The sequence below is a fragment of the Sinocyclocheilus anshuiensis genome, unplaced genomic scaffold (assembly GCF_001515605.1).
Source record: "Sinocyclocheilus anshuiensis isolate Anshui unplaced genomic scaffold, SAMN03320099.WGS_v1.1 scaffold54, whole genome shotgun sequence".
Taxonomy (NCBI): Eukaryota; Metazoa; Chordata; class Actinopteri; order Cypriniformes; family Cyprinidae; genus Sinocyclocheilus; species Sinocyclocheilus anshuiensis.
The window spans coordinates 1,445,121-1,464,839 of record NW_015547654.1 but is presented as its reverse complement, the minus strand read 5'-3'; the positions used below and the strand labels follow the sequence as shown (position 1 = coordinate 1,464,839).

At 36.6% G+C, this 19,719-nt stretch overlaps 2 protein-coding genes across 3 annotated transcripts in view; one reads left to right on the top strand and one right to left on the bottom strand.

Annotated features, from left to right (window-relative positions):
* Nucleotides 1-2,790, top strand: part of pip4p2 (phosphatidylinositol-4,5-bisphosphate 4-phosphatase 2) — a 33,110-nt gene extending 30,320 nt beyond the window's left edge. For both annotated transcript variants that reach the window (XM_016504374.1, XM_016504373.1), the window contains 2 exons: nucleotides 824-914; nucleotides 1,869-2,790. In XM_016504374.1, the coding sequence (XP_016359860.1) occupies nucleotides 824-914; nucleotides 1,869-2,012 (235 nt within the window). In that variant the 3' untranslated portion in view covers nucleotides 2,013-2,790. The remainder of the gene's footprint in view (nucleotides 1-823; nucleotides 915-1,868) is intronic.
* Nucleotides 2,791-5,727: 2,937 nt separating this feature from the next.
* The window catches only part of necab1 (N-terminal EF-hand calcium binding protein 1), a 37,469-nt gene continuing 23,477 nt past the window's right edge, over nucleotides 5,728-19,719 (bottom strand). Inside the window, exons 7-13 of the mRNA XM_016504371.1 lie at nucleotides 14,080-14,201; nucleotides 13,638-13,714; nucleotides 12,248-12,301; nucleotides 8,767-8,879; nucleotides 6,585-6,662; nucleotides 6,357-6,448; nucleotides 5,728-6,254 (exon numbers count right to left, since the gene is read on the bottom strand). Coding sequence (XP_016359857.1) covers nucleotides 6,226-6,254; nucleotides 6,357-6,448; nucleotides 6,585-6,662; nucleotides 8,767-8,879; nucleotides 12,248-12,301; nucleotides 13,638-13,714; nucleotides 14,080-14,201 — 565 coding nt within the window. The 3' untranslated portion in view covers nucleotides 5,728-6,225. The remainder of the gene's footprint in view (nucleotides 6,255-6,356; nucleotides 6,449-6,584; nucleotides 6,663-8,766; nucleotides 8,880-12,247; nucleotides 12,302-13,637; nucleotides 13,715-14,079; nucleotides 14,202-19,719) is intronic.

Genomic DNA, 19,719 nt, shown 5'->3' with positions numbered 1-19,719 from the left:
TATTAAGCCTTAAAGTTCTGCATAATTAAGGGCGCGGCCACTTGAGTGACAGGTGGATTGCCGCTGCTGTCACCAGCGTTGAACTAGGTGGGCATGGTTTCAGCAACCAGCTCCTGCCTCTTTGCCCATTTTCAATTATCCGGGAGTGACGTGTGGTGACGCGCTGCCAAGATGGCGACGGCCAGCTCCGCCTACTTTAGGCTTCAAAAACGCTCTTCGGAAACCTACGGGTGACGTCACGGACACTACGTCCATGTTTTTATACAGTCTATGGTAATTATGCGACAGAGCGGACAGTTAAGGGGACAGTTAAGTCTCTTTGGAAGAATTGACAATAAAGCAGACTTGACTTGACTTGACTAAAGACGCAATTGTATGACATGATAGTATGTCCCAAAGCTTGCATACTCTTCTACTGCACACTCAAAAGTGTGTACTTTTTCTTCACCAAAAAAGTACATACTTTAAGGGCGTAGTATAAGTAGGCACATTGGGATGCAGCAAATGAATCACTCGTACGCATATTTGAGAAATGATCGTAAGATCAAATTTAGGATGGTTTCTGTCCAACATTTTATAAATGATGCCATCGGACTAGTTTGGATATTTGTTTTTCTGTGTAGTAGCCATTGAACTCCATTTTCCAAACTGCTTTTCTTGCGTAGAGTTGCAAGGCAAGCACTGACTAATTCGTGCTATAAAACCATTATACCTCTGTACTGAGAGACTGAAACAATAAAACTGCCGCATTAGGTGTGTGGTCAGTTTGCGGTCTGTTTAAAGCAGCACTAGTACTAAGCACATGTGCTATCTTTGTCTTCAGATCCTCTGTAGGCAGTGCTCTACCCAGAAGGCGCTGCTGTGCCTACATTACAGTGGGAATGATCTGCATTTTCATCGGTATCGGTTTAACGGTGAGTATTATTTAGTATGGTTCATAGTCATAGTCATAACAAATTTTGTTGTGTTCTCTACCATCCAAAATGTTGGGGACAGTACGTTTTTTCTTGAAAGAAATTAATACTTTTATTCAGCAAGGATGCAAATAAACGTTTGAACTTTCTATTCAAAACAGAAAATTGAAAAATAAAATGCATCATAGTTTCCACATAAATATTAAGCAGCGCAACAGTTTTCAACATTGATAAGCAGCATATTAAAGTGATTTCTGAAGGATCATGTGACACTGAAGACTGGAGTAATGATGCTGAAAATTCAGCAGCATCAAAAAATAAAGGAATAAATTACATTTTAAAATATATAAAAATAGAAATGTTATTTTAAAATTGTAATCATATTTTATAATATTACTGTTTTACTGTATTTTGGCACGTCCTAAGGAAAGCTCATTGTGGGACTGGCTCGTAGTGGCTGAAATTCTGCACCAAGCCTGAATTTCGGGAAAGAGACTTCAGATACAGTACTAGGGACCACTTAGGCCTATATAAAGCATCCAAAAAGCAGCATGTCATGGGACCTTTAAAAAAATCTTACTGACCCCAAACTTGAACATATATGTATATTTATGTATATACTGTATGTATATTTATTTGTGCATATATATTTATATTTAGATATATTTAAATGTCACCAAGGCAGTGTATACTGTATATTCATATACATGAAGTCACGGTTTTCTTTAGTAACAGATTTATTTCAGTCACGCTTGTACTTTACACCAGGGTCAGATGATCATTCTCACAGTTTGATTTAAACCATATATTATGTTGCAGTTCCTAAAAAAAGTTACCAACGAACTAACGAGTAACACTCAAATTAGCAATTGGCAGGTGTTCATTTTGGATTCTGGATATGAGCTATTAAACTATGTTTGTTAGCTCATCACATCTCTGTGTTTTTCCTCTCAGGTTGGCACTCAGGACTTCGCCAGGCGTTACCACGCTACTTACGTGTCCTGGGCCTTCGCGTATCTCCTGGGCCTCATCTGTCTGGTACGGGCCTGCTACTGGGGAGCGATTAAAGTCAGCTATCCAGAGAACACCTTTGCATAGACAAAGCGTCCATCCTTCATGTCCTTAGTGTTTGATTTCTCTTGTTTTAAACAGGTTAACTGTTACAAGAACATAAGAATCCAGGGGGTTTAGGTACCTGCACATGTTTCAGATTGAGTTATTGATTAGCTCTGATGTACCTGTAACTGATTTGAACCCGCAATATGATGGCGTGAGGAATTAAAGTGAAATCTGTCATTCAAAAACTAGAAAACTAATACAAATAATCCATTCGTGGTACACCTCTTGGATTTGTCATGGTTGGTGGATATCAAAAATATTTTACGTACTGCATTTCGTTACCAACTTGACCAAAAGAGATTATCTTTTATGAACAGTTTGCCCATTGCACTACAATTTTATGCAATTCTTCTGTTGTGTTGCTGCTAGTTACTACAGCCGTTCTGAGCTGAGAGATGTTATGTGTTCAGAGAGCCTGCCAGCACCCACGGTGGCACTATCTGTTAAGTTCAGATATATTTAACTGTTCTTAAAATCCTGTGCCAACATTTTTTTGTTGTTCAGTGTCCGTTAGGGGATCTCCCTCTGATAAAATTTAGCCGTATTTCCAAACCCATTTTGGCCGCTCAAACTCACTGTGAGCACTAATCATGCATTTTTTGTGGCTTTAAAAGAAAAACTGCATGTACACAGTCACTGGAGCTCTAAAACAAAACTATGGGTTCAATGCAACTTAAGCTCATTCGACAGTTTTTGTGTCATGATATTGATTGTTTAGCACAAAAATCATTTTGACAATACAAACAAACAAAAAAGTGTTGATGCAGTGGAAGTGAATGGGACCAATTCATAAACATTAAAATACTCTGTCGTTCAATAGTATAGCAGCAAGACATTTAAGCAGCAAGATTTTATATGCCTTCCAAAGGCTGAATTTATTTAATCAAAAATACAGTAAGTACAGTAATATTATAAAATATTATTAGTTTAAAATAACTATGTTCTGTTTTAATATATTTCAAAATGTAATTTATTCCTGTAATGTCAAAGCTGAATTTTCAGCATCATTACTCCAGTTTTTAGTGTCACATGATCCTTCAGAAATCATTCTAATATGCTGATTTGAAAAGAGTTGTGCTGCTTAATATTTTTGTGGAAACTGTGATGCATTTTATTTTTTCATATTTCTATTATGAATAGGAAGTTTAAAACTTTTATTTGAAACAGAATTTAGTTCATATTTGATGTGTCCTTGCTGAATAACAGTATTAATGTATTTGCAATATATAATAAATAAATATGACAAAAGAACACCTAAAACAACTTTAAAAATTACTGTTGTACAGAAGAATTAATGTACGTGCATTTATAAAATGATAAGATCACATTTCTACTTTTAAATACTCCAAAATTGACCCCAGTCACTTCCATTCTAAGAGACTCACTGTAACCTTGATTTTTTCTGAAACCTGTTGAAAGAAAACGAGTTGAAAATATATATTTTTGTGACCACAAATGCTTGATCTTAACTTGTATTGAACCTGAAATATTCCTTTAATTTAACTCACTGATCAGACACTTGGTGAATGGGCATGATTTTAATTTGATTCTTTTGTACTCAGAAACAGTGTTTTGTTAGTCTGTTACTGACAGGGCACAGTGGAAGTGTTACACCATGTGTCTAGTGCTCTTTCCTGTGTGTAGAATGTAAACGCCCCACTGCCACCCGCCTAATTCCACAACGCACCACATCCTTGCTAGTATTGCTGTAGCTTACATTTACAGTAGTTCCGTATTTTGTCAAGACAAATGGAGATAACTATACTATCTAAACTTGTTCTGAATGTGATGAGCCAGTGAAGTCCTTGTACATAGGAAACTGAGCACACAAAGTCTGTAGTTCAAGTTGGAATATGGCTTGGGTCTTTTTAAAACAATAATTTCTCAATAAAATGCTAAAATATTCCTTACCCTTTGACGGTGTAATGCTTCATGCCAGCTTGACTTGAAATGTCATTTTATTTTTTACGTATAATCGCAAATATGTTATTTTGCATTGCACAAAAGCCTCCTGATTTCCTTTCATTTGGCACAATGTGTCATTTGGATGAACAAGGCATGATTTGCTTTGTAACAAGTGGCATCATTAGTATTTTTGATGAGAATATTCGTCTCTACCGTCACACAGGCTTTTAAATGAACAATTCATGAATGCTCTGTGTGTCTGTTTAATGCAGACACATGACATAATTCAGGAAGAAGCCAACACCAAATGGTCTTTCAAAGGTCAGGCTGTCATTAGACATGGTCACCTATAGCAGCGGACAACAGGGCCCTCATTGTTATTCACATACGCTGATTAGACCTCTTCCACGGTGAATCATATCTTGCCACAAAATAAGTAATTATAAAAAATACAGTTGTGGTGAAAGGTTTACATACTCCTCGCAGAATCTGCAAAATGTTAATTATTTTGCCAAAATCTAAGAGGGATCATACAAAATGCATGTTGTTTATTTAGTACTGTCCTGAATAAGATATTTTACGTGAATTTATAATGTATATTATTTATTATTCACTGTTCTTCAGAAAATCCTCCAGGTCCTGCAAATCCTTTGGTTTTCCAGCAGTGATTGAGAGATTCATCTTTTCACACTGATGACAACTGAAGGACTCATACACAACTATTATAAAATGTTCAAACATTCATTATTGCTCAAGAAGAAACATGATGCAACATTCATTATTGCTCAAGAAGAAACATGATGCTAAGGGGGGGGGGGGGTGAAAACTTTTTTAAATTTGAAAATCAGGATGATGTATATTTATTTTGTCTTCTGTAGCTTAATAAAGGCAGTACTAAATGAAACAACAACAAAAAAAAGGGGGCGGAAAATGTACATGTACATCCTGTACTAAATTTTCTGCCCTTAATGCATCTTGTTTCGTTCTGGAGCATCGGTGAACATTTAAATAATTTGTAATGGCTGTATATGAGTATGTATACAGTTATGAGTATGTGCGCGTGGAAATTGTTCAACCATGACCTCCTGTTTCACAGGGGTATAAATAAGAGGTAACACATAGGCCAAACTCCCTTACTCATTCATCATAATGGGTAAGACCAAAGAACATAGCTGTGATGTGCAGCAAATGGTTGTTGAGCTTCACAAAATGGGAAGTGGCTACAAGAAAATAGCAAAAACACTGAAGATGCCCATTTCCACTATCAGAACAATAATTAAGAAATTCCAGCCAACTGAAAGTGCTATGAATCAGCCTGGAAGAGGACAGGTGTCTATCTTGTCCCAACACACTGTCAGGGGGATGGTTCGAGATGCCGAAAAACCTCCAAGAATCACAGCTGGAGAATTGCAGAAGTTAGTTGGGTCTTCACATATAAAATGTTCAACTCGCATTGTTATGTTGACTATAAATGTAAAGAAATGAAAAAAAGTCTAAAATTGTGGTATCCATATTATTGGACCACACTGTATATTAAAAAAAAACAAAACTAGATTAGTTAATTTAGGCCAATATATTTGTTTCTTTCCAATCCACTGGATGGCAGTGTTGATTCTTGAGCGATGGACGTGGCACTAAATGAGTCATCTGGCTCTGGGAAATAGTCTGGCACAATCAGTCCTGAACAAGAAGAGCTTTCATATGCTGTCGCCATCTCCAAATTTCATATGATTTCATGTAGAAAAATTCCAAGACAGATTCAATGAAAATAAGCCAGTACATCCACTTAGAAACTTTATTAACCACTTGATACTATACCTCTACTTGGCAAAACTTAAGATGAAAATTGTGGTTGGTCACATTAATTTCATATGTTCATTCTGAGCTGACAAACTACATGGAATACAAGAACAGAAGTATATCTTCTTAAATAAATGGTCATGTCAAGTGCTGCTACGCGAGGAGACAGACCTGTGCTACAGACAGACTGACAGCACTCAACACTGTACTTTCACGGCACAGATGAACACATATCTTACGCATCTCTGATGGGATTGGAGTGCTATCACTGGAGAACAAAGATCTCATTGCTTTATTTGCTATCCTCTACAGTTTACACTACTCCTATAGAGCTAAGAATGTAACAACATTGAAAGCAAGTGCTAGTCACTATGACTATACAGCAAATATGAACACAATGTGTTCCTGATGACAGGGATACAGATGTCAGTCCAGGCTTGTGTGGTCCTCGTAATGTCTGCTGTCATCTAACGGGAGTCGACAGATTCTAGTTATTGTTGAGGACCCACCATGATGCTGTGGAAAGAAACAAATTAATAAACAGATTTTTTATGATATACTTTTAATATAGCAAATAAATATGTTTTATTTTCAAAGCGTTTCTGTACTGTAGTTTACCTGGAACCAGCATAGTTGTCATAATCTCTGGCGTCTCTAAGAAATCCACATTGCCTCTCTGGAAGGTTTTGCTGTAATTGGTCTGCAGATGACTATAAATAGAAAAGAAATAGGCTTTTTATCCAGTTACTGCAATTCCTTGATTGCAATAAGAAATCTTTGGGACTGTATTAATATTGAAGCTTGTGAGAAGTGGTTTGAAAGAGTGAAAATGTGGGAGCGACTTACTTCTTCCACATGTTGCTTTGCTCCCAGAACTCATACAGTATGAAGCGGGATTCGTTGGCAAGCCGCTGAACTGCAACACTGCCAAGAGAGCAGAGCCAGTGTAGGATTAAAGGGGTCATATGATGTTGCTAAAAAGAACATTATTTGGTGTAATGAAATGTGTTTATGCGGTTTAAGTTTAAAAAAACACATTTTCCACATACTGTACATTATTGTTTCTCCTCTATGCCCCGCCTTTCTGAAACACATCGATTTTTACAAAGCTCATCGTTCTGAAAAGCGAGGTGTGCTCTGATTGGCCAGCTATCCAGTGCGTTGTGATTGGCCGAATACCTCAAGTGTGTGACGGAAATGTTACGCCCCTTACCATATTGTGATGCCCTGTCCGGCCGGAGCGACGAGACAAAAACATTAAAACCCATTATAAACGAGGCATTTGTTGCATCCAGTGGGGACATAATTACGGATTATAATGACTTATACTGTCTTGCATTGCGTTGCATCGTGCCACGTAAACATAAAACCATGTCTGCTGTTTCTCCGCTCTCTGCTCACTCAAGCACATCGTGATGTAGATATGTGGGGGCGTGTTAGAACCAGCCGTTTTAGGTAGGCGTGGTTGACTCGACTTTTATAAAGAATATCTCTTTGGATTTGAGACTTTAGTCTTTGCAACTTTACAGATCTTCTTTATGCACCAAGAGCTTGTAACACTCCAAAGAGAAAGGAAAAATTGAAATCGCATCATATGACCCCTTTAATATCAAACGTGTTTGCTTAAACTGGTTCTTTAGAGTTTGAAAGGACTCCATAAAGTTTAAAGCTCTAATTCTGTGTTGTTCAAAGGATTTCAGAAAAGTTAAAAAAAATTTAAGGAATGTAAAATTTAAATTGTATCTTTGTATGTAATTTCATAATTACTTCTATTGTCTTTGAAATATGATTAAAGTGTCAAATATACTGACATGCATTTATAATAAAATAAAATTAAACATGTCTGTCATGTATTTAAATATATTGTGTAATTACACATGAAGTTGCAATTTAAATGTAACATTGATTACGTTAAATTTAACATACAATCATACAACAAAAATACAAGTATTTGACATATTCTTAGCATGTCATCAACACATAAAAATAAGCACACTTAAAGCACGACAAAAGATTAATAAAAGCATGATTTATAGTCATTTAAAATGTACTTTTAAACAAATTTGCATTATTACAAAGTGAGCTCTCTAAGTAATGGCCTTTTATTTTAATATATTATCTGCAAGTACAGTTTTTTTTTTTTATTTGTAAGATTTGAAATACAAAAGTGTACACTTAATACAATTAAGGACACTTGTTTGTCTCGATACTTTAATTTTGTAATTTTTAAGCCATAGTCCACATTCACTTTTACTAAATGTAAAAGAGCAGCATGAACATTCAACAAAACATCTCATTCCACGGAAGGAAAAAAAATGTCATACATATTTGGAACAAAATAAGGGTAAGTAAATGAAGTCAGCAATATAATTTTTTGGGTGAACCATTCCTTTCATTAACAAATGACGTGAATATTGGTAAGCCATCAAATCCTTCAATGTTCTGGTGTAAAAGCTTGTCAGTGAGTCATTTGAGCTGAAGCGCTTGAAGCAAATCAATTATTTAATAATCCAAAACAGAATTCTTCATCCAAGCCATTCCCACTGTTAATTAAGCTCATAATTAAACCAAACCAATGGTCTACCTTTATTAAAAAATGTTCCAGACAAATCAACTGCTACCTAACGTGATCACTGACATTTTTGTGATGTCCGAGTTAAAAGTCAAACCTGGACTGAGGGCTCGTAAACACACGGCCACATGCTCACAGTACGATGCAATTCACGGACCGCTGTAAGCTTGCTGACGTTACACAGGCTCTGCCACGTGAGCGACTGGATGTCTTGTCTTAAATATTTCTTGATTTAATTGGATTCTAACAGTAATAATTACAGGTATTTCTTAGACACCCCTCATGCAGAAAACAACAGCCTCCAACTGTGAAATGAAACATCTAATTCATTGAATTCAAACACATGGATGTGAATACTGATCGCTTGGAGAACTGGCCTAGACTGACCCCTTACAAACCAAGCTGTATGCAAATGCACCAGACAGTCACCCAGATGCCGTGGCGGTGTGAACTCACTGGAGGCAGCCGGTCTGGGCGCTGGCGCAGTCGATGTACTGCCGGAGAGCCAGACGAAACTCCTCCACTTCCTCCTCCAGCACTGAGAGCTGCCTCTGCACAATCAGGATGTGCTGGGAGGGAGGTCACGGAAGAGATCAGCAGTCAGAAAACATGATTCATATAGGATTCCAACCATGCGTTATTTATAAAAGTGTGCAAAACTGTTCCTCAATCAGTTTTCTCTTGCAGTACATGAAGTACTCTCATGTCGTTCCAAACCTGTAACACCTTTGTTCATCTTTAGGACACAAAAATGAAGATATTTTTTGATGAAATCCGAGAGCTCTCTGTATAGACAGCAACACAACTGACACATTCAAGGCCCAGAAAGGTAGCAAGGACATTGTTAAAATAGTCCATGTGACATGTCGTGTTACTGTCGTGAGCGTGCGTCGAATTATGGCATGGAAGAGAAGAAATTATTGAATACATTTGTTATTTTTGTTTTCTTTGAGCACAAAAAGTATTCTCATAGCTTCATAAAATGAAGGTCGAACCACTGATATCACATGGACTATTTTAACGATGTCCTTACTATCTTTCTGGGCCTTGAACTTGTCAGTTGCGTTGCTGTCTATGGAGGGTCAGAAAGCTCTCAGATTTCATCAAAAATATCTTCATTTGTGTTCCGAAGATGAAAAAAGGTGTTATGGGTTTGGAACGACATGAGGGTGAGTAAATAACATAGACTGTATAAAAACATGGACGTAGTGTCCGTGACGTCACCTGTAGGTTTCCGAAGAGCGTTTTTGAAGCCTAAAGTAGGCGGAGCTGGCCGTCGCCATCTTAGCAGCAACGCGTCACTCCCGGATAATCAAAAATGGGCAAAGAGGCGGAAGCTGGTTGCTGAAACCACGCCCACCTAGCTTGACGGTGGTGACAGCAGCGGCAATCCACCTGTCACTCAAGTGGCCACGCCCTTAATTATGTAGAACTTTAAGGCTTAATGTAGTTTAAACGGATGAGTTATAAAACAAATTCACCCCCCTCACAGTTGTCATGAAGGGCAAAATTAGCTATATAGACCAAAATAATTTTTTGAACCAGGCTGTAAACGTTTTTTTCTGCTGTAAAGTTGGGCATTTTAACATGGGGAGTCTATGGGATTGACTCCCTTTTGCAGCCAGCCTCTAGCGGTCAGTTGACGAATTACAGTTTAAGTCACTTCCTTGTTGGCTTCAAGAGAGAGAACGGGAGGTTGCCGCTTGGTAAATAATGACAGAATGTTCATTTGTGGGTGAACTAACCCTTTAAAGATCTTGTTCCGACAATATGTCAGATCATTTTTTGAAATATTCCCTATAAACGATAGAGATAATATGCAAAGTATCTACAAGCTGAAATTGAGTCTGGACCAAAAAGGCAAGGTGAGAGGCACTGTAAAATTTTTCTATTTGAATTTCTATTTAAATATATAGTAAAATGTTGTTTATTTCTGTGATGGTAAAGCTGAGTTTTCAGTATTATTACTCCAGTCTACTCCAGAAGTCATTCTAATATGTTTATTTGATGCTCAAGAAACATTTCTTATTATCAGTGTTGAAAACAGTCAGGGGCTGCTTGTTATATTTGTCATTTTCCAGGATTGTTTGATGAATATACAGTTCAAAAGAACAGCATTAATTTGAATAACTTTTGAATTAATTTCTTTAAGAAAAAAATCAAATTTACAGGCCTCAAACAGGTATGTGTATTTGTGTGTGTAATAAAGATCTTGTTCCGACAATATGTCAGATCATTTTTTGAAATATTCCCTATAAAAGATAGAGATAATATGCAAAGTATCTACAAGCTGAAATTGAGTCTGGACCAAAAAGGCAAGGTGAGAGGCACTGTAAAATTTTTCTATTTGAATTTCTATTTAAATATATAGTAAAATGTTGTTTATTTCTGTGATGGTAAAGCTGAGTTTTCAGTATTATTACTCCAGTCTACTCCAGAAGTCATTCTAATATGTTTATTTGATGCTCAAGAAACATTTCTTATTATCAGTGTTGAAAACAGTCAGGGGCTGCTTGTTATATTTGTCATTTTCCAGGATTGTTTGATGAATATACAGTTCAAAAGAACAGCATTAATTTGAATAACTTTTGAATCTAATTTACAGGCCTCAAACAGGTATGTGTATTTGTGTGTGTAATAATATTTTTTTTGTTTCAACACTATAGAGCACTGAATCCAACAGGGCTTGATGGGGTCGGATTAAAACATGACTAAAACATAAAATTCCCACCTATGGTGCAGTGACTCTGATGGTGTGAGAATAAAGAGAAACCCCTCAGGTCTCGAGCATCAGGTAAAGCCATGAAGACGCACGTCATAATAGCTACTTTTTATAAAACAGGCTGTTGACAGGTGAATGGGAGCTGAAGAGAACAGGAACTGAGAGTTTGTACCCTGCGGGGACATAGTGACCTCTCCACAGGCCCTGTGCTATTGCCATTTCCAATCTTTCACAAACTAAGTCTCTCTACAAATACACACAGAGGAAACTGCATTTTGTTTCAATGCTGCTTTTGTGCAATGCATCCCAAACTATTAAATTCCCATATTTATCTGCTACAAATGAATGTAATGTCAAGTAGAAAGACTGTCCTTTATAAGTATCCTCAAATCAGGGAGATCTGCTTTGAACATAATCAGTCCTATTAACATAAATCACAGCTGAAGTAAGACTTGAATGCTAAATGAACACAAACAAAGCGATGAAATGATACAGATGCATTAGCGATGCTGAAATTGTTATTCCATGCATACAGTTTGAATGTCACGGTCTGTTTAGATAACCGACAAATGACAAATTGATGAGAGACTATTTAACTTCAGCCATGAAATAGAGTTTCATAGCCCATGGAGAGATAAATGCTTCTTCATTTGGATGTATGAGAATGTGATACACACAAATGCAATAAATCAGACTTGAAATATCGCTCATAATAAACCGACTGCTAGATCACACATTTGTTTGTGCAAAGGATGTTTGCAAAAAAGCCTTCTGAAATGGGATGGGAGTCTTATTTGAAAAAGAAACTACTCATTTGTGTGTAATGTTATGCTTCAGCATGTCCAATATGATGTTGTATTGTGTCTCTGTCGGCAGTCACGCATAACTGTGTTGACAGCCAGTCTCCGCAGGGGTCTGGATACCACTCTTCTCCCTGTCGTTCACAAGCATATAGTCACAGACACACAAACCGCCTATTCAAAGTCTGTCAACAGCATCTTGTGAGCCTCCGAGGAAAGTTCTCTCAAAGTACTGCGCAAAAGATGCAGAGCCAAATGAGAGAGGAAGAGTGATAGACGGAGGAAAAAAGGAAATCAAAAAGAATAACTTGGAACTAGTTTTTCGATCCTGTTTCCTAGACGACAGGCGTCTGTGGTCTCTGTGAATGATTTTCGGAGAATACGGTGACATACAAGGTGACCATAAATGACTTACTGATTTGGTGGAGCTTTCCAACACCTCTTCTTCCACCGGCTCCAAACGCAGTTCCTATGAAAGAAACACAACCAGTTTTACCACATCTCTGTTTGAATCTCATGACAACAAAAATCAAAATAAAATATAAGAAATTATATTTTGCATTAAAAAATTCAACCTGTTTTTTAGGATAATCATTTTTGCATGACTATTTAGTATATTTGACCTATCAACGATGGCTGACAGACATCACGATGTTGAGCCGACATCGTGATCTCCCCGAATTCTCGTTGGGTAATTACACTAAATTGCGGGCATCAGGGAGCCGCTACTAATATGCAGGGCATTGAAACCGCTATCGAATGCGTGCTCTCATTTTACTTTCACTTTCACTTTTGAGATTCGCGATCACACGGACTCTATACTACAGAGCAGCAGTACCTACCACACATTTTACAAGATTAGATATTTGTCAGTGGTGCTCAGTATCTGCAAATCATTCGCCATTGTCCTATCAGTCATCTCTTCTTACTCTGTGTATGTGGTAAGTGAACTTTCATGTACTGTAATGTAACAGTCTACCGCTAGCAAGCGGCTAACCATGTACATTTGGTGGCTCCATAGAACGCGTTATTTGTTTTCCGTGCCTTTCTGCTAACGAATTCACGCTTCGGGCACACCCCCTAACCCCGCCCCCCGATGCCATCATCCATCACGATGTTTCACTGTAGACATCGTCCAATGCCAATTTGGTAGACATCGCCCAACCCTAATTACCGTAATGCAAGAAATATAATTCTTATCAATGTAATGCATCTGGGCATTTATTTATTTGTTTTTATTTTTATTTAATTTATTTGTTTATTTATTTTGCAATATCCATTATTCTCAGTAGTGATTTTCATTAGATTCTCATTATTTTAATGTAATTTTTGGTTACACTTTAAAGGTGTCCTTGTTACAGTATAATTGCACATATAAGTGCTGAGTAATATTAATGAACTACATGTACTTATTATATGGTTAGAGTTAGGATTAGGGTTTGGCTTAGGGTTACTTGCATGTAATTATGCATAATTTATTGTTATTATAATAGTAAATACATGTAACTTGTAACAAGGACACCTTAAAATAAAGTGTTAGCCAATTTTTTAATAAGTATAAATTAAAGAAGTTTTCTTTTCAGTAACGCAATGAGATACATCTCATAGTCTTAAAAACAGACTTAATTTTTTAAGCAGAATATTATTTTATGCCTTATAATATGACAATATGACTGAAACATGTTCTTGGCAGGTTTCATGACATTTACCCTCAAATGAATTGTAAAGTTAGAAGGAAGAGTGATGACAGACAGAGAGAAAGCATTATAATGAGAAAGACAGAAATCATTTGTGTAGCCTGTTGCCTTTTTCTCGAGACGGTCGATCAGCTTTTGCAGTCTGTTGATCTGAGTTATCCATTGATTGTCCTCTTCATACAGACCTGTAGAAACACACATTTCAGCACACAAATGCAGCTCTCTCTTGCCATATGGCTCTAGGAGGCACTTGCTCTGGCTGAATGTAATTGAATTGGAATCTAATTGTATTGGGAGTGTTATTTTGGCAGCATGATTTATGGCATGCTCTGTAAAGGATTGTTTATTAATTTGATAATCTCATCATGTTTTCTATCAGCAACACACTGTCATTCACTGTCCTCTTCTTTCTCTGGAGTCTGTCCCATAGTCATTCCTCACAATCCCTCCTACCTAAACTTCTTTCCAGATCTGCTGTCAACTGCATGCCCACTGGCTGTGTGTATGTGCCCTTTTCTTCCTCCAGAGCACTGAGGCTCAGAATAATCACCTGAATTGACAGGGTTCAGAAGTGGGTTGTTCGGAGACAAGCTGTTATTCCTTTGAAGTCTTCGATTAGATCTCCTTCCTGACCACTGAATGGGCAGAACCTCTGGCTTCACAGGCCCCTGTCTGTGATCGAGACGGCACACACAATGCAGATGTTCAGGAATGAGAGTAATATTTTTCTCATATGCTCATCTCATTATTAGCTTCTGATTATTCTGCCCAGGGAATGGGAGGTCAAAAATAACACCCCAAAATTGAACACCCTTCATAAAGAATCATTTGCAGAATAGAATTTTTATAGTAGCACTTTATACAATATATTGGTTTAAAGCATTTCTGTAATCGCCACGGACCAATGGTATTTCAAATGTTCTTACCAGCTGGAACAAACCTTTATGGAAAGTTCACTTTGCCGAGCTGTTGAGAACTCCCGAAACAAACTTCTTTTTGGCCTGATTTTGTTTGAAATGACATCCCACCAGTACCATTCATTGATTTTGCTTCAAATAAATCAGGGCCTTTAGACTGAAACAGCAGGTTCTCGATAAAGAATCCTGCTGAAGAGTGAAAACCCTGGTCTTTACTTCTGAATTTCCACAGTTTTGGTGCCGTGACCTGGATGGAGCTTCTCGCTTAACATCACTCAAACCTTTTCAGCTAAACTATGATTTGTTGAGTGTTACTCTATGCAAATGACCTCTACAGGGAATTCCAGAAAGGTGGACTTTAGTCTTAAAAATAAAGGTTCTTCATTGGCATCAATATTTTAACATCCATGGAATCTTTGGAAACCTCCCTTTTATATTTAAGCGTGTAGTTACTTCTTAATGGACAGACAGTGAGTTCAGATAATTGTTAGAAGAATGAATGGAGTCAATAGTGACAGAGTTTGACAAGAAATATAGTATTATATGGGATCCAAGATTTGGTTTCTTGAAGAATGGAAAAAAGAAAAATATAAAAGGCTGCAACAAAGAATTTACTTTATTAACAACACAAGAACGAGCTGAATGTATTGCTAAGTTCGAAGAACAAAACAACTCACAAAAGTATCCCGTCTTACTGAGAAGTTGGGCTCTAATAAGGCCTCAATCAAATATGATTTAGAAGAACGACTGTCATATTCGCAGTCTTTGTGTAAACAAGAGGACATTGGCGATACTGCATTGGTGGATCAAGTGAGTGGAGTGAGAAAAAAGGCTAGGGTAAAAGAGGTTGACACTGGTCCATCTGAAACTCCCATAGACCAGCTGGAGACCATCAATAAAGATGAATAGAAAGAATAGCTCAGAGTTTGCCATCACCACATCATAGTCTTCATCTTTTTCAGTTTAAGAGTGTGTTGTACAATAACATGAAGCTCTCTGACATGTTCCTAACTGAACGTTGTTACGGTATTCTGAGTGGATTCTTAATAGCTCCTCCAAAGATGGTTCAGGTCCTGTTATAACTGTAAGTCTATAGGTTTATTTAACTTATTTCATCGTCCATAATAGCACCTCCCCTCAGCAAGCAGCATGATTTGAAGTATCATTCTTGTCCATAGTATAAACAAAGTGGGATGAGTAACAAACCTAAATGTATACTTAGTATTATGGGTTTCTTGAAATCCTCAACCCATCATATAAAAAATAATAACAGTGATTCTTGCCTTTAAAATGTGTTATATTCTTACATTATGTAGGGCTTTTCACTGCAGGAATCACTGCTAATATCATTTATACGTTGCATCTAATTGAATTGCATTAAGAAAACACAGTCTATTCACATGCAAATGATGCTTCAACCTTTTCATCCAGCATCAAAACGCAGTTCTTAAAAATCACGACTACACTGATGCCTCTTCGATTGCACAAGACCTTTCTGCCCTGCTCCTCATGCTACCAATTAAAATGTACAAAATAAGTCAGCAGGTTTCTTACATGTTGTCAGACTCTTCCAGAACAGGGAAGGGTTTCTTTGTAGACTGTTTTTGCAATTAGTCATTTTAATCTTGGATATAAGAGAGTCATGGTGGTGGTTTAATGTTTGTTCTATATTACACAGTTCTCTGGACATCTTGATTCTGATTGGTCAATCATGACATTAAGTATTATACAGATGGTTTTGTATAACAATAAAGTGTCCAATTCATGATTATCGTGCCACTTTCACATCTCTCGTATACGTCTACAGTCTCACTCCAACACAAATTATGCCCTAAACCCTGCAACTGCAGCATTTTGTGACTTCTTTTAAACATAAATTGACTTCAGTACTAATTTAATAGTAAGCATAACCTTTTACGCAGCGAAAGAGTGCCCAGTTAAAGCAAGAAAACATTGCAGAATATTAATAATAGATTAACATTATATTATAAACTGGTTTTCTTTGCAGAAGCTTTAAACTAATCTACAAGTGATGTATTAATATTTTTTTTGATATGTATTATTTATATATTAAATAATAATATATTTAAATATGGATCTACAAGTAAAATGTTAATATTTTAAATAATATTTATATTTCATAATATTTTATCAATATTTGTTTGACTGAATGAATTAATTAATGAATTAATGCTTCAGATGCAAAAACCTCTAATCTGGGATTTTTCTTTTAAATGAGCATTTTTATCAGGCTCCTATGAAAATAACACTGGACATTTTTTGAAAATAAGGCATTCAATTACTGACTATAACCTTCTCTTTGCAATTAAAGTGAAATTACTGAATCTGGTAAGATTTAATAAGGAACCTGATAGCAGCCTGATAAAAATGCTAATTTAAAAGAATAAAAATCTCAGACATACTTGCATCTGAAGTCTTTAAATAAAAAAATAAATAATTACTATATGATAAAGTTATTATTTATCTATTTATATATGCAAGTAAGTAGCTGTAAGAAGAATAATGTGCAGTTATTATCGCAAAATAAACCCTTTTATACTGATACCAGACTTAATCCTGGTCATCCAGTTAGGGTTTATTTTGCTATAATGACAACCTGATTGTAAAGTAGTACTTCTTACTTTTATGAGGAAGTAATCATGTGCCATCAAACACTCAAAAAGATGATATGTTATGAACTGAATACCATTTTACTTTTCAGTTGTGGGAGTGAAAAATGATCATGTGCAATCTAATTATATCTATTGTTCAGCTGTTCTCGAGCAGCAGAGGAATGCTGCATCTATTTTAACTCTTGAGACAATGAAATAAATGTAGGCAGGCAGGTGTCAAAATTAAGGCTCGGTTGGTTGCTCATTATCCCTAAAGACACTGTTGCACAGCGCACGTCCTGAGGGAAGCTTACCCTCCGTGGTTAAAAATGGCTCACAACTGCATCAGCACGCTGAAATCAGCAGCAAATTAATCAGCTAGAGCCATACAGGTGATTAAAACTCAGCTGGAATCACATCCACACACCTGCAGGAACCCTTGGATCTGAACTGACAAACGCAACGATCTGTTCTCCAGAGACCAGCCTCTTCTTATACAGGAAATTATATGGAAATGACACAGTGTGAAAAACAAAAATGGAGCTTTATCAGCAGCAGTGCTTCTTCCTAATAGCTGGTAATGGTCTGCTTCGCACACATAGATGAAAGCGGTGCTGTGAATGGCTCCTGTGAGCTCTGGATTCAGATTTGAGCTCATCTCCCCTGTTTCATCCCTGTGTGCGGTGCTGCTCCTCAGAGAGTCTGACTCGACGCTTCAGACGGAATAGAGAATGGACCACGCTATTTCAATTTGTTCTGGCCACCAGCCACTTTCTGCACATCTAACGCAGTGGGAATCAATCCACCCTGACCAGCACACAATGAGCTGGCCGTATAACGCCAGGCCTCGCCATCTCAAAGCCTTTTGGCACAAAATGTGTATACGCTTTCTAAAAAACACTAATGTTATGAAACTCCACACTGTCAACTGTGACACAAAAGCATGGTGACACAAGAGGTTACGCGTGTGTGGCCATGTGAAGACATGCACAGGTTTGCTCTGTGCTTGAAAAAAATGAGGAAAACGCTCCTTAAGGGGATGGTTCACTCAAAAATGGAAATTCTGTCATCATTTATTCACCCTCATGTTGTTCCAAACCCTGCATGATTTTATTCTTACATGGAATATAAGAGGAGACTCTTTTCCGTACACTAAAATTAAATGTTAAACATGGACTGCTATTCACTTGTGAAAAATGTGCTTAATTGTATTGCATGTGCACTTGTAGTGTACTTTAAATGTTAAAAGTGTATTTCTTAAACTGTAGTTGCAAAATCTTAATGAAATAAAAGGCCTCTTAAGTGTACACTTTCATGTTTTCACAAATACGTTAATGAATATGTTTCTTAACAGATAAAAGACAAAACGTGCACTTTGTAATAACGTCAAAATAAAAGTTTTACTTTAAAGTACATTTTAAATCATTATGTTTTAATCTTTTGGCATGCTTTAAAGGGATTTTCATCCAAAAACGAAAATTCTGTCATTAATTACTCACCCTCATGTTGTTCCAAACCTGTAAGACCTCCGTTCATCTTCGGAACACAAATTAAGATATTTTTGATAAAATCCGAGATCTCTCTGACTCTCCCATAGACAGCAAGGTCACTACCAAGAATAAGATCCAGAAACGTAGCAAGGACACCGGTAAAATAGTTCATGTGACATCAGGGGTTCAACCGTAATTTTATGAAGCTACGAGAATACTTTTTGTGTGCAAAGAAAATATCTTAATTTGCGTTCCGAAGGTGAATGGAGGTCTTACGAGTTTGGAATGACATAAGGGCATGTAATTAATGACAGAATTTTCATTTTTGGGTGAACTAACCCTTAAAGTACACTTATTCTAACATTCTAAAGTACAGTAAAGTACTTGATTATAATTGTAAATAGCATGTTATTCAATGTTACATTGAAAGTTAATATATTTAAATGTACTAAAATGTGTAATTACAAATATAATTAAATACATGACATGAATTCTGTCATTAATGACATAAGGGCATGTAATTAATGACAGAATTTTCATTTTTGGGTGAACTAACCCTTAAAGTACACTTATTCTAACATTCTAAAGTACAGTAAAGTACTTGATTATAATTGTAAATAGCATGTTATTCAATGTTACATTGAAAGTTAATATATTTAAATGTACTAAAATGTGTAATTACAAATATAATTAAATACATGACATGGTTTCAATAGAAATGACATTAAAGTATATTTTAGTTAACCATAAATGCTTGTTAGTTCATTTGTCAGTACACGTGAACCATATTTCAATAACAATAGAAATAATTATGAAATTACATATAAAGATGTATTTAGGTAGGTAAAAAAAAGCACTCTGAATATCAAAATTTCATTTTTTATAAATTAAATTTTAACTTAATTTCAAATAACATGCAATTAAATGTAACGTCTCGGTTACATATGGTAACCCTCGTTCCCTGAAGGAGGGAACGGAGACGTCACGTCGGATGACCGACGAATTGGGATCTCGCTTAGAGAGACCAATCTACTTCGAGTGTAAACTAAACGAGCCAATGCACATTGGCATGCGATTATTGCATCCAGCTGCTGCTGATCACAGCGTGAGTATAAATAGGCAGCAGATGCAACGCATATTCAGCTTTTCGCTTCGGAGCCGAGCGGTTCTA